General features: G+C 38.8%; 8 protein-coding genes and 1 non-coding gene across 9 annotated transcripts; 3 read left to right on the top strand and 6 right to left on the bottom strand.

Moving 5' to 3' along the window:
- Positions 1-88: 88 nt before the first annotated feature.
- Cbr-pat-6 lies at positions 89-4,111 on the bottom strand (the record flags this gene model as incomplete). The annotated part of the gene is made up of 6 exons (XM_002634901.1): positions 89-139; positions 1,373-1,882; positions 2,296-2,430; positions 2,478-2,665; positions 2,712-2,787; positions 3,932-4,111. 6 exons carry the CDS (start codon positions 4,109-4,111, stop codon positions 89-91), a joined length of 1,140 nt encoding a protein of 379 aa, XP_002634947.1.
- A 1,653-nt stretch (positions 4,112-5,764) lies between these two features.
- Positions 5,765-7,460, bottom strand: Cbr-grl-19 (the record flags this gene model as incomplete). Its single annotated transcript, XM_002634900.1, has 3 exons — positions 5,765-5,950; positions 6,604-6,736; positions 7,315-7,460. 3 exons carry the CDS (start codon positions 7,458-7,460, stop codon positions 5,765-5,767), a joined length of 465 nt encoding a protein of 154 aa, XP_002634946.1.
- Positions 7,461-8,687: 1,227 nt separating this feature from the next.
- On the top strand, positions 8,688-11,046 carry Cbr-dpy-9 (the record flags this gene model as incomplete). Its single annotated transcript, XM_002634899.2, has 4 exons — positions 8,688-8,843; positions 9,113-9,412; positions 9,728-10,255; positions 10,933-11,046. 4 exons carry the CDS (start codon positions 8,688-8,690, stop codon positions 11,044-11,046), a joined length of 1,098 nt encoding a protein of 365 aa, XP_002634945.2.
- Positions 11,047-11,072: 26 nt separating this feature from the next.
- Positions 11,073-14,416, bottom strand: CBG22546 (the record flags this gene model as incomplete). The annotated part of the gene is made up of 7 exons (XM_045236362.1): positions 11,073-11,231; positions 11,281-11,411; positions 11,466-11,721; positions 12,211-12,683; positions 13,392-13,933; positions 13,992-14,255; positions 14,304-14,416. The coding sequence occupies 7 exons, from the start codon at positions 14,414-14,416 to the stop codon at positions 11,073-11,075; spliced, it is 1,938 nt and encodes a 645-aa protein (XP_045097596.1).
- Positions 14,417-14,850: 434 nt separating this feature from the next.
- Positions 14,851-17,737, top strand: CBG22545 (the record flags this gene model as incomplete). The annotated part of the gene is made up of 6 exons (XM_002634897.1): positions 14,851-15,105; positions 15,154-15,380; positions 15,439-15,670; positions 15,870-16,040; positions 16,542-16,762; positions 17,407-17,737. The coding sequence occupies 6 exons, from the start codon at positions 14,851-14,853 to the stop codon at positions 17,735-17,737; spliced, it is 1,437 nt and encodes a 478-aa protein (XP_002634943.1).
- A 135-nt stretch (positions 17,738-17,872) lies between these two features.
- Cbr-grl-26 lies at positions 17,873-19,158 on the bottom strand (the record flags this gene model as incomplete). The annotated part of the gene is made up of 2 exons (XM_002634896.1): positions 17,873-18,052; positions 18,928-19,158. 2 exons carry the CDS (start codon positions 19,156-19,158, stop codon positions 17,873-17,875), a joined length of 411 nt encoding a protein of 136 aa, XP_002634942.1.
- A 34-nt stretch (positions 19,159-19,192) lies between these two features.
- CBG28923 lies at positions 19,193-19,264 on the bottom strand. Its single transcript has one exon. It is a non-coding gene (tRNA).
- Positions 19,265-21,435: 2,171 nt separating this feature from the next.
- CBG22543 lies at positions 21,436-22,291 on the top strand (the record flags this gene model as incomplete). The annotated part of the gene is made up of 2 exons (XM_002634895.2): positions 21,436-21,445; positions 22,236-22,291. The coding sequence occupies 2 exons, from the start codon at positions 21,436-21,438 to the stop codon at positions 22,289-22,291; spliced, it is 66 nt and encodes a 21-aa protein (XP_002634941.2).
- Positions 22,292-22,574: 283 nt separating this feature from the next.
- Positions 22,575-23,576, bottom strand: Cbr-col-101 (the record flags this gene model as incomplete). The annotated part of the gene is made up of 2 exons (XM_002634894.1): positions 22,575-23,300; positions 23,364-23,576. The coding sequence occupies 2 exons, from the start codon at positions 23,574-23,576 to the stop codon at positions 22,575-22,577; spliced, it is 939 nt and encodes a 312-aa protein (XP_002634940.1).
- Between the last annotated feature and the right edge of the window lie 1,160 nt (positions 23,577-24,736).

Genomic DNA, 24,736 nt, shown 5'->3' with positions numbered 1-24,736 from the left:
TTTTTTGGTCCGATATTTGGAAAAGTTTAAAGCGAGCACCATTAGATTTGAGCAAGAAAACACATTTTTTAGGAAAATTAAGGCATTTTTAGATGTGCTTGTATTTGGTGAAGAGCAAGTGGAGAAGTCGGAGGGTGCTCTGAAAGAATTGGATTTTTTCTAGAAATTTAAAAATAAAGTCGTAGGGATGTCTGTTTTTCCGAAATGTCCGGATGTCCAACCTCCCTGGAAGCACCTTGCTCTAATAGAAGACCAGGTTATAGGTGCACTTTGAGCTCAATTATCTCAATTACTATAATAGTTATCAAAAACTGGTCATCTGTTAAAATATTTATCATAATATCAGCAATTTTTTTTTAGTTGAAAGATTTTTAATACCTCTTACAGTAACCAAGATAATTGAGCTCAAAGTGCGGTTGCTGTAAATTGGCTCATTTTTGACATTTTTACATAGACGTTGGCTCAAAATTTTTAAAATTTTAGGACCAGTAATTGATTCCAAAAAGTAGAAAAAGCAATTTTGAAATACAGAAAAATGGAATACTTTCAGAATGTCAAAAATGAGCCAAGTTACAGCAACTGTACTTACTCCAATAGAAGCTCACCCAATACTTGAACTTCAAGCTCGATCATCTCGTTTACTGTGAAAGATATCAAAAAGTGGTCAACTGATAAAATGTTGCTGATATTATGATAAACAATTTTTCAGTTGATTACTTTTTGATATCTCTTACAGGAACCAAGATAATTGAGCTCAAAGTTCTAGTATTGGATGAGCTTCTATTAGAGCAAACAAGGTATCTGTAACTTGGCTCATTTGTGGCAGTTTTTGATAGATTTTGACTCAAAATGTTGGAAGTTTCAAAGCATTAAAATAAACATAAAATTTAAAAAAATCGATTCCAAAATTTAGAAAAACTGCAACTCTTTCAAAATCTATATGAAAATGTCGAAAATGAGCCAATTTACAGCAACCGCACTTTGAGCTCAACTATCTTGATTACTGTAAGAGGTATCAGAAAAATTTTAACTAATAAAATATTTATCATAGAATCACCGACATTTTATCAGTTAATCACTTTTTGATATCTGTTGAAGGAACCGAGATAATTGAGTTCAAATATAATGGGCTTCTTTTAGAGAAAATACAGTTCCTTCTATGAGCTCAATTATCTCGGTTACTGTAGGAGATATCAAAAATTTGTCAACTGGTGAAATGTTGCTGATATTATGATAAATATTTTTCAGTTTACAAATTGTTGATATCTTTTATAGGAACCGAGATAATTGAGCTCAAAGTTCAAGCATTGGATTCTCTGTTGCTAGGCCACGCCCCCAACTTTGCCCCCCCCCTTTCCGGTCTCCTACAAACCTTAACATCTCCATTGGCAATATCCTGAACACGACTTCTTGGCTTCTCCAATCCAGCATCTTCCATCAACTTAAACGCAAATTGCACATTCTTGACCTTCTCCTCGTGTCCATGAACTTGCAAATTGAAATGGTACAGCGGGACGAAGTATCCCTCCAAGAGACCAACAAGAAGCACCAAGAATACACCATCCTGGAATTGATAATCCAAATCCGAGACTTCTAGATTGATCTTATTCAAATGCTTATTACAGAACGCCAAAAGCGACGTCTTCACATGAGCCAACTTGTCGGGTCCGTAGTCGAAAAGTGTATCGAAGGCATCGCGGGTTCCTTTTGGTGCGAGCTCGGTTTGGACAGTCGTGATTTGCTCCGTGATTCGATGCGTTTTCACTTGTCCGTGCTCCTTTTGAGCAACTACAACATTGGCTACCACGTTGTCTGGGAAGCGGATTGGAGCGCGATAGTGAAGAGCGATGAGCACGAGTAGTTGGATGATGGCGGTGAAGTCCTGTAATTTGATTTTTGATAATTTGATAATTGATGAGTTAGATATCGTTGGGTAGCTCTTCAAATTTGCTATGTTTTGAAATAAAATTTATTGAAATCAGATAAAACTGAGCAATGTTATGAGACTTTGAAACTAGTGCGGTTTTTTTTTGAAAAAATCACAGTACTTTTTGGGATGTATTACAAATGGCATACCATTTTAAGGTTTTAAAAATTAAATTTGGTTGTGTAGCTCTTAAAATTTCCTATTTTACACACTAAAAATCATATCAATCGAATAAAAATGAGCAATGTTATGGAGCTTTAAAATTACAGTACTTTTAGGGATGTTCTACAAATTGCATATGATCTTGAGCCTTCTAAAGTTAGCAATCTTTTGAGCTAAAAGCATTTCAATAGAGCACATTTGCTTACCTTCTGATGAATCAAATCAGCGGACCACTTCTCCTGATCTCTGGGTTGCCCCAAAATTCTATTAGCTGTTTGAATGACAATTTGAAGCTTCTGACGTTGTCCCTCCTCCGATTGGGACACTTCTGGAACTTCGATCTGAAAATAAAAGATTCAAAACTTCAAATTCCCGCCAAATTTCTCACCCGAATCTGTTCCAACTTTTCCAAAAGCTTCTGAATAATCTGGCCATCAAAAAGATCCTCCTGGATGTGACGAACGACGATTCTTTGATCAGCCAACTCGTCATTGAGCCAGTAAATGAGCAAATCGACGACTTGTCCCAACTTCTGGTCACGGGCGGTTTCTTTAGTCAGGTAGCGGCGGGTCTCGCCTGAAAAGTTTGAGGGTAATTAAGGTTTTTTTAATTATTAGATTACTTTCTTCCAGCCAGATATTCTTGGCCAGTACTGGAACCAGCGACGAGTCAAGTGCTTCGCGTCCTTCGAGCTCGAGCTGAAAATTATAGATTTTGGGTTTAAAGGCGCATAACTTGGATTAAATCTTTTTTTTTACCTTTTTCGGATACAAAAATCATAAAAATCGGTTGAAAATGAGAAAAGTTACAGCTAGCGTATTTCTTCTAGTAGAAGCCCGCCTAGACCGCTAACTTAAAGCTCATTTATCTCGGTTACTGTAACAGTTATCAAAAATGGGTCAGCTGATCACATATTAGTGATATTATGATAAACAATTTATTAGTTGACAATTTTTTCATATCTTTCACATGAACCGAGATAAATTGGCTCAAAGTTAAAAGTTGAATTGGCTCAAAGTGGGCCCTTCTATTACCAGCTTTTCAAGGAGAAATCGAATTTCAAATCTTTATAACTCGGCTCAAATAAGTCCAAATTTTGAGATTTTTATTTCAAAATGAAGGAAATTTTTTAAACTTTTAAAACATTAAAAATTGCTTAAACAAACTATTTGATAAAGTTGAATATTCGTCTAATCTCAAAAGCGCCCAAAAAATATTGGCTTACAACTTTGAAGCATCATAACTCGGCTCAAATAAGCTCAAATTTTAAAATTGTTGATTCAAAATAAGGGACATTTGAAAAAATTTTCAATTGTTAAAAATTGCCTAAATGAGCTTTTTGATAAAATTTGAAATTTTGATAAATCTGAAAAGCGCTCAAAAACTCGAGTCTTACAACTTTAAAGCGTTATAACTCGGCTCAAAAAAGCCTAAATTTTAAGATTTTTGTATCAAACTGAAGGAAATTTCCAGAACTATTTGAATATGTAAAAGTGTTTAAACATTTTTCTTGATAAAATTTGAAATTTCGGTAAATCTCAAAGCACCACTCAAAAAACTGTCTTACAACTTTGAACCTTTATAACTCGGCTAGAATTGGCCCGAATTTTGAGATTTTTATTTTAAAGTGAAGGGGATTTCAAGGGCTTTAAAATGTATTTAATCTTCTAAAACTATTTCTAATTAAGCGTTGTGAGAACTTGAAAAATCTGAAAAGCATCTATTTTTTAATCTTTGAGGCTCAAAGTTTGATCCAATCTAACTTCCTTCATTTTGCACCAATTTCAAAGATCTTAACCTTAAAACTCAGCGAATTTAAATCCAAGAAAAATTCAAAATTACCTCCAAAACCTCATCCTCCTCAGTGTGTTGTCCAGCATGTCCTCCAGCTGGTCCATCATGCTCTCCATCTTCTGGAATCTTCTTCTTTCTGGACAATGTTCCAGAAAGTTTCTCAAAAACACTTGGTTTTTTGTTGGTATCGTCCCGTTGAGGGGTCTTACTACGACCCAGTGTTGACATGGCTGGAAAAATGAAACTAGACGAATTTTAAAGATTATAAGGTCAAAATAATCCGGGAAATATTGAAAAAAAAAACAGAAAAAAAACCCTGAAAATTCCACAACAATTATTTAAATTTAGGACTAATTTAAAGCAATTTAAGCCAAAAAAAAATCGATAAAAATCAGAATTTCGAAACAGATTTCCCATTGGCAATATCTTCTGCGTAGGAGGAGAGCTCAGAGCTCACAATACAACACAAAATTCGTCTTCTTCTTCTTTTTCCGTTTTCTCTGCCAGTGTGGTGCAGTGCCAGTGTAAAAACGGACACAGAAATGCATCAGAAACGGATGGCAAGGCAGTATGGGGCGTAGAAGAGACGCAGAGAAAAGAGATGAATGTTTGCGACGGAGGCGAGAGAGTGTGGAAGGGGAAGAGGGTGTTAGGGAGAGAGACGGGAATATATAGCGATTGCGGGGAAGGGAAGGTTAGAAGTGAAAGAAGAGGGAGATTCTGTGTTTATATATGTATGTAGGTATTTATGTATGCATAGCAGATATATGTGTTCATTTATGCAAATTCGGAATAGCCAGTTTTGGTTTTTAGAGTTTTTTGGAATGTTCTAAAAAAGAAAACTCTAAACATCTACTCTGAAAATGATTCTAGTTCTTAGAATTAGTCCTTAAAAGTGGTTGAATTATAATTCCAATAGAAGCGCAGAGAGGAGTAGCTGAGCTACACGGTACCAGACTTTGAGCCTATATATCTCATTATCTATGAAAGATATCAAAAAGTGGTCAACTAATAAAATGTTTATCACATTATTAGCAATAGTTTATTAATTGACCATTTTTTATATTTTTTACAGGAGCTGAGATAATTAAGCTCAAAGGATATGACCCTCCTACGGCTAGGAAGGTGGTCTCAAAAGTTTGAGCTTCATTATCTCGGTTTCCACAAGAGATATCATAAAATGGTAAACTAATAAAATGTTTATGACATTATCGGCAATATTTTATCAGTTGACAAATTTTTGATTTCTTTCACAAGAACCGAGATAATTGGGCTCAAAAAGTATGATCCACCACCGGCTAGAAAGCTGTTTTCAAAAATGACTATAGGTATTCTGCTTGTTTTTTTGTTATTTTTTAAGTAAGCAAGTCAAATTTAATATGATTTTAATTTACAAAACCTGCCAAATTCAAAAATACAAATTTAATAAAAACCGGTATATTGGACCCGTAGTTATGAGCTCTTAAAGCTAGCCTTGGAACCTGTGATAGAAGGGCTTAATAGCTGTCAACTTTGAGTTGATTTATCTCAGTTTTCGTTAAAGATATTAAAAATTTGTCGACTGATAAAGTGTTCACCATGATATCAGCAACATTTTATCAGTTTATCACTTTATGATATCTCTTATAGGAAGCGAGATAATTGAGCTCAAAGTTGACGGTTAGTGTGGGTTTTCTTAGAAATTTTGAAATGTTCTATTTTAAAGTTTGATATTTCAGCTTCTTTTCCAGAATCTGCAAAACATGAATTGGACTTTTAAAGTTCAAAATTTGAACTCTCAACTTCAAGATTCAATAAACACAGAACAAAATTGATGTAAAATATTTATTAAAATTAGGTGCATAAGTTCAATTTTCAAAATAATAAAAAATTTCCAGAGTGTTAAAATTCGAAAACATAGCACATGCGATCCTTGCTCTTTTCCATACAGTACCTCTTCGCATCTGCTTGATACGATGACGTGGAATTTTTCAGACAAAACACGGTGAACATTGAGTCTGGATAAGCGGCGTCGAGTTCTTTGTAGATGGCTTCACGGCTCGATTTCAAGGAGGACATTTCGATGTGCTGGAAATCATTGCTCATTCTTAAGGGATCCTTCAGATTGTTAAATTTAAAATGTTGGAAATTTTCAGGGCTACAGAATGATGTAAATATTGTTATATGTATGATGTTCCAGGAATTGTTTTAAAAACCAATCTTATCATTTTATACACACTCTCATCGAGTGCTATCCAAGCTACCAACTTTGGGTCATTTTATCTCGGTTTCTGATGAAGATATCAAAAACTTGTAAACTGATAAAATATTGCTGATATTATGATAAACATTTTATCAGTTGATCGATCACTTTTTGATGTCTTTCAGAGCAGTTCGGCTCAAAATTGAAAAGTCGGCGCTTGCCGGATGAGCTCGGTTGCCGATCTCTTGACTTTGACCTGGTTTATCTTGGTTCTTGTGAAAGCTATAAAAAATTTGTCAACTAATAAAATGTTGGTGATATCATAATGAACATTTTATCAGTTGGCTACTTTTTGATATCTTTTACAGTACCCGAGATAATTGAGCTCAAAGTGAACGGTACAGCTCCATTTAAGGTACTTCAGGCTTGCGAACTCCCAGGGACCCTAACTCAGCTCTTTTTGACCCGATTTTTATAAATTTCAGCTCTAAATAACCCATTTCTAAAGATCTACCATTACTAAAAAGTTCAAACTCACTTTCAGAATGACCTCTGAAAATTCCTGACTATTACACTGATTGCTCCATTCTTGCTCATCTCGATGCACTATATGACCCTTGACATGACCGATTTCTCTCTTCTTTCGACCACCACAGCAACCACCGCAGACTCTGGAAGGTTATTTGATCCTAAGAAGGGAGCTAAGTTGCTCTATTGAACAAAAATTTTCAAATCGTTGTATAGTGGCTCATTTCTGACATTTTTAATGGATTTGATTTCAGAAAGCTGGAAATTTCATACTGTAACTTGGCTGAAATTCAAGCGATCTGTATTATTTTTATATCAAAATGTAGAAAATTAAAATAACTTCAAAATGAATTAAAATATGTCAAATAGGAAAAGTTCATAATTCTTGAAAAAATGGTTTTTTTCGAAATAGCCTGAGAAACCACTTTTTTAACTTTAAGATATCATAACTTTGCTAATTTTCATCCGATTTTCATGATTTTTATATCGAAATGTGAAAAATTTAATGAGCTTTAAAAATAGTATAAATTTGTCAAAATCGTATTTTAAAAACTATTCAAGAAGTGCTTCAATAAACACCATCTCAAAAAAATCCACTTCTTTAATTTCAAGCTCTCATAACTTTGCTCATTTTCATCCGATTTTCATGGTTTTTAGCTTAATCGATTTCAAATTTCTCTCATTCTCATTTTCATTATTTTTTAACTACAAAAATACTCACGGTGGTGGTGGCGGTGGCGCACAACATCCTCCTCCTCCTCCACCTCCACAACCACATCCACATCCGCCGCCAGCAGGGGATACAGATGGGAAGAACAGGGAGGATGCCACGTGGCAAAGTGATAAAAGAATCAGGAGTTTCAGCATTTTAGGGATAATAGGGATAATGTAACTTATGGGGATATACTTTTATACTTCTTAGAGAACAGAAGGATTTCTCGTTTTTCTTGTTTTTTTGTATAGTTTTCTTGTGGATAAGGGAACGCTATTGAAGAAAGAAAACAAGCTATCAATTGACACTTGCGATTATAATGACAAAAGAAAAAAGCTGGTATAACTTAAGTAACATGATATGTAGATTGGATATATGTACTGGTTTCTTGGAGTTTGATCAAATAGAAAAACATCTACAGTAATCCCTGAAAAATCTAGATTAATCCTGAACATTGTACAGTAATCCTGGAAAAATTTTTGCTAATTTTTCATATGAAACTTTTTTTTTACAATTTAGGATTCGGGATTTTTAGGGCCTCTTAGGATCTATTTGGATCTTTTGAAGTTTAGAAATTCAAAAAATCAGAAATTCGGGAATTCAGAAATTCAGAAATTCAGAAATTCAAAAAATCAGAAATTCGGGAATTCAGAAATTCAGAAATTCAGAAATTCAAAAAATCAGAAATTCGGGAATTCAGAAATTCAGAAATTCAGAAATTCAGAAATTCAGAAATTCAGAAATTCAGAAATTCAGAAATTCAGAAATTCAGAAATTCAGAAATTCAGGAAATCAGAAATTCAGAAATTCCGAAATTCTGAATTTCAAAAATTCAGGAAAATCAAAAAAAATCAAGGACATCTGGACAAACAAAACCCATCTCATGCTTCCCGAAACTTCTTCTTTTGTCTTCTTATCCAATCGGAATTTTCCTGTATCTCATCAAATTAGGGTTTACCTTCTTCTTCTTCTTTTTCTTCTTCTTATCAATCAACAAAATCGGGTAAAACGAAAAAAAAATGGGGTCGATGACCTCGTTTTTTTCGATTCTTCCGATTTTTCTCATTTTCGTTTTCATTCCGTAATGATCATTTTCTAGGAGATCCTTAGAAGATTCTTGATACTTTTAATACCGTATTTCCTTTCCAACTTTCAGTTTATCAACTATCAGCTCAATTATCTCAGCTCCTTCAAAAGATATCAAAAATCTGTCAACTGATAAAATGTTTATCATCATATCAGCAACATTTTATCAGTTGATCACTTCTCGATATCTATTACAGTTTTCGCGATTTCTAGGAGATTCTGCAATGTTTTCGGATTCCTAGACTAACATTTTCCAAATTTTGAATATTCCCCAAAAATCTATGTTTCCAGTCATGATGGACTCCTCATCCTTCATATGGCGGATGTCCACAATTCTTGGAAGTGTTGTCTCCACATTTGCAGTTCTTACCGTAATCATTGGCCTGCCTTTAATGCACAATCATGTTCAGAAGATGACCACTTTGATGCTCACCGAGGTCGAGTTGTGTAAGGTATGAGAAAATCGGTGTTTCGGTTAGTCCGGATGTCCTAGCTACCGTAACTGCTCCACCAGACGCCCACCCAACACGTGCACTTCGAGCACAATTATCTCGGTTCCTGTAAGAGATATAAGAAATTTGTCAACTGACAAAATGCTTGTGATAATGTGAAAAACATTTTATCAGTTGCTGGATATTTGATATCTCTTACAGGAACCGAGATAATTGAGCTTAAAAGAGCATTAACGGGATTCAGAAAATAAATAATCAAAATTTTGCAGACCGAAACCCAAGACATCTGGAAGCAAATGAAGTTCTCCCGTCAAGCGCCAAACCGTACCAAACGTCAGTCGCCATATGGTAACTACGGTGCCTCGCCAGCCGGTTCCTGCTGTGCTTGTACTCAGGGAGCACCCGGTCCACGTGGATCACCAGGAGACGATGGAGAACCAGGAAGAGATGGATTCCCGGGAAGAGAGGGAGATAATGGTGTGGCCGGGAAATATCTTCCAGCACCGCCACCAGGGACAAACGCCTGTCAGAAGTGTCCACCAGGCGCGCCAGGCCACCAGGATTGCCAGGTAAGGGTTCGAGAAGGTTCTAGAGGGTTTTCTGCGGTCTAGCTTCTTCTAGGTTCAACATTTTCGGACCAACTAAATTGGCTATGATAGAAGAACTTGAGAGCTACAAAACGATGTTGCTTGGAATACTGTATCTCGTCTATGAACAAAGTTACAAGCCAAAAACCATACCAGCTACGCGGTCGATCGTTTTGGCTTGTAACTCCGTTCATAGACAAGATACAGTAACCCAAGTAGTATCATTTTGTAGTTCCTGAGTTCTTCTATCATATCTGTTTTAGTTGGCTCAACAATATTGATCATAAGGCCCGCCAGGGCCCCTGTTCCCAAGCATGGTTATGTCTCTGGTTCCCATCCAATATTATCAATAAAGCACATTTTGCAGGACCAAAAGGACCCCGTGGACCGGCTGGTTTCGAAGGCAAACCAGGCCGCCTTGGAGAGGACAACCGTCCAGGACCCCCAGGACCACCAGGAGTACGTGGAGAACCAGGAGCATCTGGAGAGAAGGGACCAACCGGTGATCGTGGAAAAGTGCTCAATGGAGCCCCACCCGGACCAACGGGACCACCAGGAAAGGTCGGTCCACGTGGAATGGCCGGTGGTAAGGGACACGATGGAAAACCGGGACTTGGAGGGCAACCGGGAGTCCGTGGAGCGGTTGGATCACGAGGAGACGCTGGAAATCCGGGTCTTCCTGGACCACAGGGACCAAAAGGAGAGCCAGGGAATCCGGGAACGTGTCATCATTGTCAGAATAAGGCTCCGCCGGCTCCACAGCCAACGCCACAGGCGGCTCCTCCACAAGACTACGCTAGGCCATCTGCACCAGAGAGCTATCCAGCGGCTCCAAATGGACAATATTTGTGGATTCATTGATTTTTGTGATAATAAAGTTGCCTATTTTGAGTCCTTCTTTCGGTTTTGTTTTAGTCCCTAAGCTCTAAGCTTTAAGCACTAATAGTAAGTTTAGAGCTCTAAGCTTCAAGCTCTAGCCTATTTTAAACCTATTTTTGACCTGAGTCTAGCATATTTTAAGCGCATTTTTAGCATATTTTTAGCCTGTTGTCAGCCAATTTTAAGCCTAATTTAGTCTATATTTAAGCCTATTCTTTACATATTTAGGCCTACTTTTAAGCCTATTTTTTACCTAGTTTCAGCCTTTCTATTCAAGCCTATTTTGAAGCCTGTCTAAGCTTCAAGCTCTAGCCTATTTCAAGCCTATTTTCAGCCAGCTTTCTAGGCTATTTTTAAGCCTATTTTCGGCCTATTTGAGCCTATTTTAGAGCCTATTCTTATAATATGTATTTCAAGTCTATTTTTTGACCTATTTTTAAGCCAATTCCAAGCTAAATTCAGCCTATTTCCAGCCTAATTTAAGCCTATTTTCGGCCTATTTATACAGCTAAAACCCCCAAAAATTATGATAAAAAATAAGTTTAGTGTTTCTAAAAAAATTTGAAATTCCAGTGATAAATTTAAATTAAAGGAAAGACCAGTGGGCGAAGAAACAATCATAGTACATATACTCGTGTAGTAGTTACCAACAACGGGAAAGGGAGAGAGAGAGTACTGCAAAAGGAGAGACGACGAGAGAAAAAAAGAACAAAAGAAGAGCAAAATTAACGAATTAAGCCAAAAAAATAAAATAAAAATATTATTATTCCAAAAGATGAGCAACCATCTGAGCCAGCTGACTAATCGCCGCCTCGTCGCCAGCGAACGGATCCGCTTCGAGCTCTGGAAGGATCTCCGATTCGATCGTCGCCAGCATATCGATCCATCGATCCTCGTCAGCAAAGAGGCGAGGCTTGCATATCTTTAAAAAATTCTTGTTGTTATGGAACTACAGTAATCCTTAATCCTACCGTAATCAATTGGAGTAAAATGAACGATGCCTTGGGTACTTCTAGAACATGAGCAATCGACGTTTCCACATATTTCCAGAGCAGCTCGTCGCTCAGCACCATTTTACGTCCTTTTGTGGAGATGAGGGCGTCTGGAATTTCATTTCAGATGACGTGACGTCTTCAGAATCCTTCAAAAAACTAACTTTTCGCGAAAACCGTGAAGAACAGGGTGCTAAGCGCCTGCTCCTGATTCCATTCTATCGCCTTCTCATCTGAATTCTCCGCCGTTACGTGCTCCACAAACTTCTGGAGACATTCCTTCGGATTCTGACGAAGCAACGTGGATTTGTTGAACATCAGCACGATGAAGACCTTCTCGACGCGACGGATGACAGCAGAGAGACGGGAAATCAGGTCGGATATCGTTGGAGCCAATTCTTCATCGAGTTCGGCGAGGGACTGAAAGAAAGGATAGATTAAGGATGCAATTAGGCCTTGTTTAAGACATTTTAGGCTAGTTTCAGGCCTGTAGTGAGGCCAAGTCTAAGGTAATTTCTATTAATTTTTAGGCTAATTTCGGGCCAGTTTTAGGCCGATTTCCAGGCGAATTTCAGGCCTATTCGTGGGCCATTTTTAAAAACAATCTTAAGGCTAATTTTGATGCCAATTTCAGGCCAATTTTAGGCCAATTCTAGACCAATTTAAGGCTAATTTTAAGGACAATTCGTAGCCAAAATTTCAGGCAATTTTCAGGCAATTTTCAACTTTATTTTAAGGCCAAATTTTAGGCCGATTATAGGCCAATTATAGGCCAATCTTAAGGCTATTTTTAGTCCAATTTCAGGGTTATTTAAGCTTAATTTTAATTTTATTTTTAGAGCATATTTTAGGCACAATTTTAGGACAATTTAGGCCTTTTTTCCAGAAATCATTAAACATAAAACTCACAATATACTTCTCCACGACACAGTGTACTGCATAATTGACCTCTTCATCCTTCTCCAGCCTAATTTCCGGCGCCTTCCCAATCACAGCAAATCCCTCAACTGGTTTCTTCTGTAGCATCGTTTTGAAAAACTCCAGAATCTCGGATCTCGCTTCTGAAGACGTCTGTCGTTCGGTGAATACCGTAACCTTCTCGGTGATAGTTCTCTTCAAAAGGGAACGGAATTGAGGGTCAGATGACGTTTCGAACGTCTTCTTCTCGTCTTGAAGGGTTTTTAAAAGGTTGATGTAGTTTTTAAATAAAATGAATGGCTGGGACGGGGGTTTTGAGGAGGCGGCGTCTGTTTTTGGTGGTTCTGGAAGGGTTGGTGCATCAGAATTCGGGTTTGGGGCTTCTGGAGAGGACTTTTGGCCAAAAATTGATGTTCCTGGAGCCGTTTGGGAGGCAAAAATCGGTGATGTCGCGGCTTTTCCAGCTGAAAATGAGGCATTTTAAGTCAACTTTCAAGCCTAGAACATACTTGACGGCGCTGAAAATCCCATTGGTTTCATTGGTTCCGCTTGTAGCTTTTGTCCCAAAATCGAGCCGAATCCAGTCGTCGTGTGAGCTTCTAGAGGCTTCTGGAACAATCCCAACGGCTTCTGAGACTCCGAAGACGTCTTGGAAGCTTCTGGAAGGTTCTGGAAGAATCCTAACGGCTTCTGAGTTTCAGTCGGCTTCTGGACTTCTGGAGAAGCCTTCTGGAAAATTCCTAGACTTCCTGACGTCGTCGTCTGAGCTTCAAGGGGCTTCTGAGGATCCGAAGACGTCTTAAAAGCTTCTGGAGTCCTCTGGAAGAATCCTAGCGGCTTCGGAGCTTCTGTTGGTCTCTGGATTTCTGGAGCAGCCTTCTGGAACAATCCCAACGGCTTCTGAGGCTCCGAAGACGTCTTCGGAGATTCTGGAAGGTTCTGGAAGAATCCAATAGGATCCTGTGACGTCTTCTGAATTTCAGTTGTTGTCGTTAAAAATCCTGAAGGCTTCTGGAAGAATCCTAGTGGTTTCTGGGACGTCTTCTGAATTTCAGTTGTTGTCGTTATGAATTCTGAAGGCTTCTGTGCCTCCACAGGTTTCTGAAAGAATCCTAGCGGCTTCTGAGGCTCCGAAGTCGCCTTGGAAGGTTCTGGAGTCTTCTGGAAGATACCAAGCGGCTTTCGGGTCTCCATAGAAGTCGTAGGGGCTTCTGACGCCTTCTGTGTCTCCACAGACTTCTGGAACAATCCTGACAGTTTCGGAGCTTCCACAGACGTCGTAGACACTTCTGGAGCCTTCTGAATCCCCAGCGACGTCGTCTTCTGCCCCTCTCCAGTCTTCGGTGTCTCCCACATCGTCTTCTGACCGCCCGCAGCCTTCTGAATCGGCGATTCCATCGCTGTTACATATTTCGACGACTCAAAAACGCTATCTTCCAGCTCTTCTGGAATTCCGCCATTGAAAAAGTTGCCTCCTTTCGCCGAAACCGGCGTAGACGTCGCTCCTTGAATTCCGGAAAACGCGAAGGAGGGGCGAGACCCATTGTAGTGGTCCAGATTGAAAGAGTCGTGGGTCTGGGGGTAGAATACTGTCTCGTGAGCTCCAAAAGTGGATTCTCGGGGAGCGGAGCCTAATGACGTGGGTGGTGGGAGCACCAGATCCTTCATTAAGACCATCTTTTCGCCGAAAATCGGATTTTGGCGGGGTCGAATGCTGAAATTTTGAAAATTAAAAAAATAACGATGGATTTTTCATTTATTTTCGTCCTAACCTTGCTTTAAACGGTACCATTCTCGCTGTGGAACTTGGCGATGCGAATTCTCTCTCCAAATCCTCTCTAGCTCGTTTCAATTCTTCCTCAATTGGTTTTCTCGAAAATTCCCCTCTTTTTTCCTTCACAGACGCCTCACTCATCGCTTTAACCATCTCTTGAAACTTTTTATCGTACTTTTCGCTGTGTTTCTGCCTTCGTTCTGCTCGTTTTCTCATCGCTTCGTCTTTTTTCGCCACTGCTTCGAGGAAATCTCGGTCTAATCTGTAAATTCTAGCTATAAAAACATGTTTCTCGCTAAAAATAGCCCACTTTTCATCCAAAACTGGCTTCATCGACGGTAATCTCCACTGCCGAAAGTACATGTCGTTATCGCCGCCGTACGGCTGATTCTCGTCCATATCTTCTAGTTTGAACGTCGGCATGGTGTTCAGAGAGGTCTGGAAAATGATTTTTTAACAAAAATTTGAGAAAAAAACGTTGAAAAACGGCTGAAAAAAGTGGAAAAAGTGAATTTAGCGCTGAAAAATATGCGAATTTCGCAGTGGAGCGCAGTTACTGACCGCGTCGCGAGCACGCGACGCGGGTGCCAGACATGATTTACGGGCGTAAATCCTACGGAATTTTTGGATTTTCAGCAATTTTTAGCATTTTTTCCAGATTTTTTCGATTTTTTTCGTAAAAATCCTTTTAAAACACAATTTTCAGCATTTTTCGACAAATTTTTCTGTAGTTTTCCACCTTAATTCATTAAAAAACCGGAAAATTCAATTTTCAAAATTTTCGCTCCATTTTTTTTAATTTTCAGCAAAAAAAGGCTAAAAATTCATTTTTTCAGCTCAAAAAGAATCTAAAAAAAATGTCCGGCACATCGATCGAAGTGGAATCCTTCGTTGTGGATCAAGTCAGATGCCCGGATTGCTCGTTAACCTGCCTTCAAAAGAACATTTATCGTCATATGACTCAAATTCACGAGTGGACGAGTGAAGACTGCAAAGCTCTCGTCACAGCGATTCGGAACGAACGAAAGAATCGAGAATCCACGACCTCATTCGCCTGTTCCAGTTGTAGAGTGCTTTTTAGAAGTGTAAAACATCTAGTGATGCATAAAAAGGTGAGATTTTCAAAGGAAAAGGTTCTAGAACAAAGAAGAGATTTGCAGCGCTGCTCTCAAAATCCAAATTACGCTCATCCTGGTACCGGCATGTTTCTAGATGAGATAATTGACGACGGTGGTCCAGAGGAGGTGGTTCGAGACTTTGAAGAAGACGTTCCAGAAGATTCGAAGCCCTCCACATCATCTTCCACAGCTGATCATCATGGCTACAGTATGATGGGACCGCCCCATCGCCAGGTTGCACGACCCATCCAGCAACATCAATTGCCTAGGTGAGAAAGCTTGAAAATTGAAATTCTAGAGTTCAAAAGATCATTTTTCCGGTTCCAGACCCCCTCGAATCCTATCCAGCACCGATCGTAAGCTCGAATTCCCTCTCGGTCATTCACCTGGAAAAGGACCGTACGCCCGGCCACGTGGCAATCAGATGAAGTGTCCAGAGTGTCCAGTAACCACCGAATCAGTGGACTCGCTGATAAATCATTGTCAGCAACACCACGAGTCACCGGAAAAGAAGTTTTTGCAAGAAAGGAGAGCTTTCGAGACGATGCAAGATTTTAAGGTGGGGAAACATTTGATTTAAAAGGGGAAAAGTTCCGAAAAAAGCCCAAAAGCGCTTGAAAAAGCGCTTGAAAAAGCGAAAAAATTGAAGTTCTCGGGCACAAATTGGTAAAAATCAGGAAACACTCCGCAAAAATTGATCTATTGGAGCAAAATTTCATGGATTTTCGGTTCAGAAAAAGCAAATTTCATAATTTCAGAAATGGTTCGATCAGCGGCAAGAGGACACCTGCACCTCGCTCACCAAACGAACTGGACACGGTGGAGAAACCCTGTATCGTTGCCACCGGGTCGGAAAGTACCGTAGTGTCGCCAAATCCAGAAAGTCGAATCCGAGAAAAGTGGATCAGACGTGTACGGCGTATTTGAAGGTAGGTTTTGGGGGGGAGGGGGGTTTAAGCTAAAAATCAAGGTTTTAAACCTGTTTTGAACCTAGAACTCATGATTTTTAGCCTATTTTTAACCTAAAATTCATATTTCTAGCTCGATTTTACCCAAAAAACATATTTCAAGCAAATTTTATTCCAAAAATCCGTGATTTTTAGCCAAATGATGATGTAAAAATCATGATTTTCTGCCTATTTTCAACCTAAAATAAAGATTTTGAGCCTATTCTTGACCTAAAAATCACGATTGTCAGCCTATTTTCAACCCAGAAATCCTTGATTTTTAGACTAATTGTGACCTGAAAATCATGATTTTCTGCCTATTTTTAACCTAAAAATCATTATTTCCATCTTAATTTCACCCTGAAGATCATGATTTTCGACCCATTTTATCTTGAAAATCATGATTCCCAGCCAAATTTTACTCTAAAAACCGTCATTTTCACCCAATTTTTAACCTAAAAATCATGAAAAACAAACTTCCAGGTCCAAATCGGCGACGACGGTGTCATTTGGGCAACTGGCTGCTTCACCCATATCGGTCACGACCTGGACCATAAACTGCTATGGCTTACCGAGACCCAGGAGAACTATGTTCGAGAATTGATCGATTTGGATTGGACGTCCGATCAGATTTTCTTCTTTATTCGCAACGAATACAAGGATTACGATTGTAAATTGAAATATGTGTCGAAAAATGATATTAGGTGAGTCTTTTAACCGGAAAAAAAAATCAAGATTTTAAGCCTAGTTTTCATCTGAATATCATGATTTCAATTAGAAAATTGAGATTTTGAGCTTAATTTTAATCTAAAAATCCATGATTTTCAGTCTAATTTCAATCTGAAAATCACGATTTTAAGCCTATTTTTACCCTAGAAATCATACTTGTAACGGGCCGAGCCGGGCTTTTTCCGGAATTTCGGAGGCCCGGCCCGGCCCGGCGGGCCCGTCATTTCACTAGTTTCGAAATTTTCAAAAAACACATAAGGGGGGACCCTTATGTGATTTTTTTCGATGAAAAAATTTTTTTTCGAGTTTTTTCGATCTTTTTTGATCAGACAGACAAACAATCCGAAATACGAAAAAAAAATGGAAAAAAATATATTGAGAGCTCAAAATTGGCTCAAAAATACAGAATTTTTGACACCGGGCCCGGGCCTTGAAAATTTCTTCAGGCCCGGCCCGGGCCGGCCCGGAATTTTACAAGTATTCTAGAAATCATGATTTTCAGACTAATTTCAATCTGAAAATCACGATTTTGAGGCTAATTTCACGCTAAAAACATAGTTTCCAGCCTAATTTCACCCTTTGTCCTACCTAATTATCCCCTAGTTACCCCTAATTTCAGAAACATCACCGTCCGCTACGACCGTCTTAAGAAGGCCGGCCGTGTTCGAGATTCGTCCAATGAGAAGCCGAAAGAAGACGTGCTGGATTCAGAAGACGTGACAGGAGAAGTAGAAGAAGAATCAGAGCCTAAAATTCCAAGAATTGAGGGGCCCGAAGAGGGGGCGGAGTCAAAAGAAGAGGAAGAAATAGTGACTTCTGAAGTTGTAGACGTGACGAATATGATTGTGGTTGACGACGTCATCGTTGAAGATGTTAAGCAAGATGAAGAGGAGGAGTTCATCAATGTGGTCGACGATGATACGATGCCAGAATTACAGAAAGTGACTTAATTATTGATTTTTTTAAAAATTCAAAAAAAATATTATTTGCACATCTTCATTATTCTCGTCTTATTATTATTATTATGACTCTTATCAAAGTGTAACTAGATTATAATTCATGAAAATCTCCATAATTTATCAATTTTAAATGGCAAACGCCTGACAATAATGTGTCCCGTTCCTGGATCCACAGTACGCCGAGTCGTGCTTCACCGAGTAGTGAAATCGGTTTTCCGAGCAAACGACAACATAACGATGCTGGTCATGGTCCTCCAGAGCGACTTGTAGGGATTTGCTAGAAGCTTGTGGACTGGATTTCATGTGCTGAAAAAGATTACAAAAAATAATAAAAAGGAAATGGCGACGAGGGGGAATCGAACAAAAGAGTGACAGATTGAGGATAGGGAGCGTTAGCCAGTAGGCCACGCAGCCGATTTAAAAAGAGAGAGGCGCAAGGCATATAGAAAGGGCGCGGCGGCAGAGAAAGCGGAGGGGGTTTACAGGGAAGCTCACAGGGAAAAAAAAAATGAAATTTGTAATTTTTTCTTAGGAACTTGAAAGTTCGAATTTTCGCTAGAATTTCGCTAGAATTCCCGAATTTTCGTCTTCAGAAACTCATTTCCCGTCAAACTTTCCTTTAAAAAAACATTTTTCACCCAAAAATTCAACTAAATTTTTGTGCATGTCGCAAACGCGCCCCTTAATGCAAAAAGTGTTATAGGAATGTTACATTTTCTGAAAGCCGGAAAATTTGTTCAACTTTTGGTGTTATTTTCATCAAAATTGGTAGAAAACTAGCTGAAATATAACAATTTTGAACTGAACCTCATTTCAAGGATGTGCATGTTGCAAACGCGCTCCAGCGGACTCATTGCAAAAAAAGTGTTATATGAATTTAATATTTTCAGAAACCTTGAAAAATTTCCTATCTTTTGGTGTGATTTTCATTCGAATATGCTGAAAACTAGTCAAGATATGAAGAGTTGAATTTGAGAACCTTAATTAAAACATTGCATGTTGTAAATGCGCTCCAGCAAACTTAAAATTTGAAGTTGGTAAACAAAGTATATATTTTCTGAAAGCCAGTAAAATTATCTTCAATATGATGTAAAAATCAATAGTTATCTCAAATATTAAGAAAGTTATGATCTTTTGAAAAAATCACCCAAAAAACCTTTTTTTTAATTTTTACAACCTACCGCTTGAATCAACGCCTTCATATCCGGACTATTGCACAACATATCATCAGCTTTACTCGCAATTCCTCGAAATTGAAATCCCGGTGCCTCTTCGTCATCTACACTTCGCTTCTTTCGACCACAACCACTTTGACAGCAGCAACCACCTCCACCACCTCCAAATAATCCGGCACATCCATTACACACATCGAGAAGGACCAAAAATAAGCAAAGAGTTGCGATTTTAGACATCTGAAACAGCTATAAAACCAAACAAAAAATGTTTCTCCCCGGCCGGGAATTGAACCCGGGTCTCGCATGTGACAGACGCGGATACTCACCACTATACTACCGAGGACACGAGAGGAGAAGAAGTGGAGGGCGTATAGGAGAGGGTGGGGAAGCACGAGTTGAGGAGGAAGAGGAAGCGGGGAAAGGGTTTATATACGGCGACTCTTCACACACTTTCACCTGGAACGGAAAGGGAAAAACATATAGACATGGCTAATAATAATAAAATTACCTGTCAATATATATCCTGGTTTACTCATAAGCAGCGAGAGAGTGCGGGAAATCGAGAGACACAGGAATATAGTGAAAACTAGGCAATGGGGCGCCTCCTTGGAGTGGGGGTTTTCAGGTTAATTGAGAAGACCGAAAGGCTTTTTGTTTTAATGGAATCACACTTTTTGCGATTCCGTTCCTGTTATTAGTCATTGCAAAATGAAAGTAGGGTGGAAGTTATGAGTATCCGGATGTTTAAAGGGATAAATGTTGCAAATGCGCTCCAGTGGAGTGGAAATTTAAATGTTCTGTAAAACTTTTGCAATTCTGAATACGCTTTAAATTTCCTACCGTATGATATAAAAACCATTGAATTTTCAAAAATATGGAAAGAGTTATGATGAGTTGAAACTTACAGAACTATATATATGTGCTCATGTTACAAATGCGCTCCAGTGGACTGAATGAAAAACTTTTTTTGAAAGAATAACATATTTATCGAAATCTCGGAAAATTTCCTATCTTTTGGAATAATTTTCATAGTTTTAGCTAAAAAACTAGCCAAATCATGAATGTTTGAAGTTTCTAGACCCCATAATCTTTAATTGAAGGGTTTCATGTCGCAAATGCGCTCCAACAAAACTTCCTGCTGAAAACTTTTGAATGAATTTTGTATTTTCAAAATTCTGGAGTAATTATCTATCGTTCGGTTTAAATTTCATTTGGATATGTTGAATACTAACCGAGATATAAAGATTTGAAGTTTGCACACCTCAAAAGCTCTCTTTGAAGGGTGGCATGTTGCAAATGCGCTCCAGTGGACACATAGCAAAATATTTTCATAGAAATTGTAGTATTTTCAAATATCTTGAAAAATTGTCTCTCTTTGGGTGTAATTATCAATCGAATATGTTCAAAATCAGGAGAAATATGAAGATTTGAATCATGGCGCCTTGTTTCAGAAAGGTGCATGTTGCAAATGCGCCCCAGCGGAATGACTACAAAAACTATTGGATGAACTTAATATTTTTGAAAAGCTAAAAAAATATCTAACTTCTGGTGTAACGTTCATTTGAATATCTTGAAAACTAGCCGAGATATACGAATTTGAATTTAAGAGCCTTATTTCAAAAAAGTGTATGTTGCAAATGCGCTCCAACAGACTGACTTCTGAAAACACCTAAACGAATTGTATTTTTTCATGAACCTTGTAAAACTGTCTATCTTTTGCTGTAATTTTCATTAAATATCTCAAAAATAAGCAGAAATATAGGTACTTTAATTTGGGAATCTTATTCAAAATAGTGCATGTTGCAAACGCGCTCCAGCAAACTAAAAACTAAAATTTATGTGTAGAACTACATATGTTCTGAAAGCCAATAATATTATCTTCAATTTGATGTACAAAGCAAAAGAATATCTTAAAAATTAAGAGAGCTATGACTATTTGAAAAATGCAATTTTTAGAATTTTTAGCAATTTTTCTAAAAAATTTTTTTTCAAATTCCCTCCTAAATTATAATAATTTCTGGTGCACTTTTCACTCTAATTCTCTTCATCAACTGATAACGAAAAATCGAATTTGTGTGTGGCAAAATTGGCTCTGATAAGAGAAGAAACGGAATTCCTTCAGCTCAATTTTTTTTTTTTGCTTTTTTAAAAATTTAGCTTTTTTCAATTTTTCAAAAATCAACAAATCAATCTTTAGCTCCTTTTTTAAGTCCTAAAATCCAGAAGGTTCCAGACAAATTCATCAAAATGTTGCATCCGGAAATCATCGTCGAAGAAATGGAGGACGAGGAATCAGAAGAGGAGGAAAAAGATGACGTGGCAACTCCTTTAAGACCCACCGATGCATTTCCTCTGAAACGACGGAATTCTCCATATCTTCAGAAACTGAGTGACGATCATTTAAAACACCTTCGCGAACTTTCTGCACCATCTCCGACGCCTACACAATGTTCGACAGTGTCTAAGCATGAATTTCAGAATTGGAGGATTAATGAAGACGTGATGAAGGATATGATGCATATTGGTAAGGTTTTTCATTGGAAAAATGTTTTTAAAAAATTGAAAAAAAAGCTATGAAAATCGATTGAAAACTAACCGAATTATTCTACTAGAAGCCCACCCAATACCATCAACTTTGAGCTCAATTATCTCGGTTCCTTCGAGAGATATAGAAAATTTGTCAACTGATAAAATGTTTGTGATATTATGATAAACAATTTATCAGTTGAGACATTTTTGATATCTCTCACGGTAAACGAGATAAATGAGCTCAAAGCTAACAGTTTTGTTGAGCGAATGAGAGAGAATACGCTAGTTTTCACTTCGAGCTCAATTATCTCGGTTCCTATAAGAGATATTGGAAACCTGCCAATTAATAAAAGACTGGTGATGTTGTGATAACACAATTGATATTGTGATAAATAACAATATCAGTTGACAAATTGTTGATTGAGCTCAAAGTTAACGGTTGGAGTGGGGCTTCAATTAGAGGGAAATGCGGTTTTGATTACTGTATAAAATGTGCAGTAGAGCGCACTTGCCACAATTATTATGAAAATAAAATTTTTAATGATATATTTATGAAGCTATATAAATTTCCCACATTCTAAACTAAAAATTATGAAAAAAGCTCAAAAAACCGGCAAGTTATGAGCTCTTAAAGCCCTTACTTACGATGACTTGAAGTTGGCACCTCATCTCTCTTTATGCAACGCTTGTTCTTTTTTTTTACGTCCAGTAGAGCGCATTTAAAATAATGCAATGTTTTGAAAAATAATTTATCTGAAAGCTCTTCAAATTTCCTATATTTCAAGCTAACAACCATAGAAATCAGTATAAAACTAGCCGAGATATGAGGCTTGGAAGATGAAGTCCAGTAGAGCGCGTTTCAATAACATGTGTTTTTTAACGTCCAGTGGAGCGCACTTGCATTTATGCACTAGTTCAAAAAATAATGTTTCTGAAAACTCTGGAAATTTCCTACATTTCAAGTTAATAAGCTCAAAAATCAGATAATAACTAGACAAGTTGCAGAGGGTGGAAATTTTGTTAAAATTATAATTTTTGCAAATTTCAAAAAAAGTCTTGATGCTTGGCAGTATTTATTAAACTTATTTAAAAGAAAAAAGCAAAGATCAATTGTCAAAAAGTCACTAATATCCTGGAGCGGTTCTTGGTGGTGGACAATGGTCGCATTGTCCTTGACCTCCTTGATCTCCATCGTTTCCTGGCTGTCCAGCTTGTCCTGGTTGTCCTGGTGCTCCTGGAGCTCCAGCATCTCCCTGTGGTCCTGGCTGTCCTGGCTGAGCATGTCCGGCTTGTCCTGGCTGTCCTGGTGCTCCTGCTGGTCCTGGTGGTCCTGGTGGTCCGGCTGGTCCTGGAGTCCCTGGAACATCAACAACGCGTCCTGGCTGTCCTGGTGCTCCTGCATTTCCATTAGATCCTGGCTGTCCGGCTGGTCCTGGTGGTCCAGCTGGTCCTGGTGGTCCTGGAAGCGCATTTCCTCCGGATCTTCCTGGCTGTCCTGGTGCTCCGGATGGTCCCTTTTGTCCTGGCGCTCCTGATGGTCCTGGTGGTCCAGCTGGGCAATCGAAACAGAATGAGTCGGCAGAGGCAACAGAGTTCTCTTGAGCGTCTTGTCCTGGATTTCCTGGGGCTCCTGGAGCTCCGTCGTTTCCTGGAGCTCCGTCTTGTCCTGGAGATCCTGGCGGTCCAGCGGATCCAACTCCGCAAGAGCAGCAAGATCCTCCGTTGTTTCCAGAGGAGAATCCACCATTGACACCGGAATCGTCGTAGGATTGACGACGTTGTTTGGCGTGGAAACGGCGGTGGTAGGTGTCACGTTTGATGCGTCCCTCGACTCCAGCGACTCCTTCGAACTGCAAAATTGCTTGATAGCTCGTAGCTCAAATAAATTTCTATCGTATGAATTAGAGACTCACTCTCTTGTACTCATCCCAAAGTCCATTCGATCTGTGTGAGCAGAATTCGACTTCTGATTGAAGTGAGGATTGCACATGTTGCATGTAGTTGTACAACATTGGCACTGCCACAATAGCCGTCAACGTGGCGATGGTGGAGACCGCGATTCCGAAGAATGCCACCTTGCGCAGGGATTCCGTCTCGATCGAGACTTGTTTCGGGTCCTCAGACATTCTGGAAAGACGGCGTTGGCTAGGGGGCGTAGAAGGGGGAGGGGTGAAGCTAAGAAACTGCGTGCAAGTGTTCAATAGTGAGAAGCTTAGGCTAAGCTGATCTGAAGCCTAAAGCTTGGAGCTTTAAGCGCAAAGCTTGCGCCTCTATTGTAAGGTAGGAGGAGGAAGGGGTAGAAGCTAGAAGCTAGAAGCTAGACGCTTGAAGCAAAAAGCTAGAAGCTAGAAGCTAGGATCCAGAGTCTAGGAGCCATAGGCTAGAAGCTAGAAGCTAGAAACTAGGATACGGCGCAAAGCTCATGAAGCTCAAAAGCTTGCTGATCTGACCCAGCTAAACGGCAACCTTGCTCAAACGTAAGCGATCGCTTCAAATCTAACCTTGCTACATATGAAAGGTTTGAAGTTAATGCAGTTTTTAAAGATAATTTCGAATTGTTAAGCCTAGGTGAGCGTAGCTGATTCTAGTTTGGTGCACCTTACAGTCTCTCTAATCATATTCTAGTTAAAGCTAGCTTAGCTTGCCCTAGCTTGATTTGCCTAGCTTTTAACCTTAAACCTTAAACCTTAAACATTAAGCCTTAAATATCTAACCTCAAACCTGTAACCCTAAGCATCCTACCTTTATCCCTATACCTCAAACCTCAATATTCAAACCTTGAGCTTTTAACCTTATACCTTGAACTTTGTACCTTAAACCCTGAGCTTTAAGCCTCTTAACTTCAACCCTATGCCTTATATCTTATACCTTAAAGCTAGCTTGAGCTTCTTCAGTTACCTAGTTTGGCCTAGCTTCCTTTAGCTTATCTTCGGTCTATCTGCTTATCTCAACTATCCCTAGCTTTCTCAAACTTTCGCTAGCAAAACAAGCCATTCTGCCTAGGCCAATATGACCCCCGCTAGCCAATGATAAAACTCACATTTAAACTGAGACGAGACACAGTAGACAGTCAAGTACCATTTCCCATCACCTCAGTCCTTTTATACTCATTCTGATGACCAGAAGACACGGAAGCATCTGAACCAGGAACTCCTCCTCCTCTGTGAACCTCCCTCCTACTTGGTTTCTCTGGTGAGACACTAATGATATTATCTCTCTGACTTCTCGAAGGTCAAATGGAGGATAATAGAGAGAGAGAGAGAGAGAGGGTACCGAGCTCGAATTA

The sequence above is a fragment of the Caenorhabditis briggsae genome (genome assembly GCF_000004555.2).
Source record: "Caenorhabditis briggsae complete genome, chrIV, whole genome shotgun sequence".
Lineage (NCBI taxonomy): Eukaryota > Metazoa > Nematoda > Chromadorea > Rhabditida > Rhabditidae > Caenorhabditis > Caenorhabditis briggsae.
Note: the sequence above shows the minus strand (reverse complement) of the source record. Positions and strands in the feature narration are given on the sequence as shown.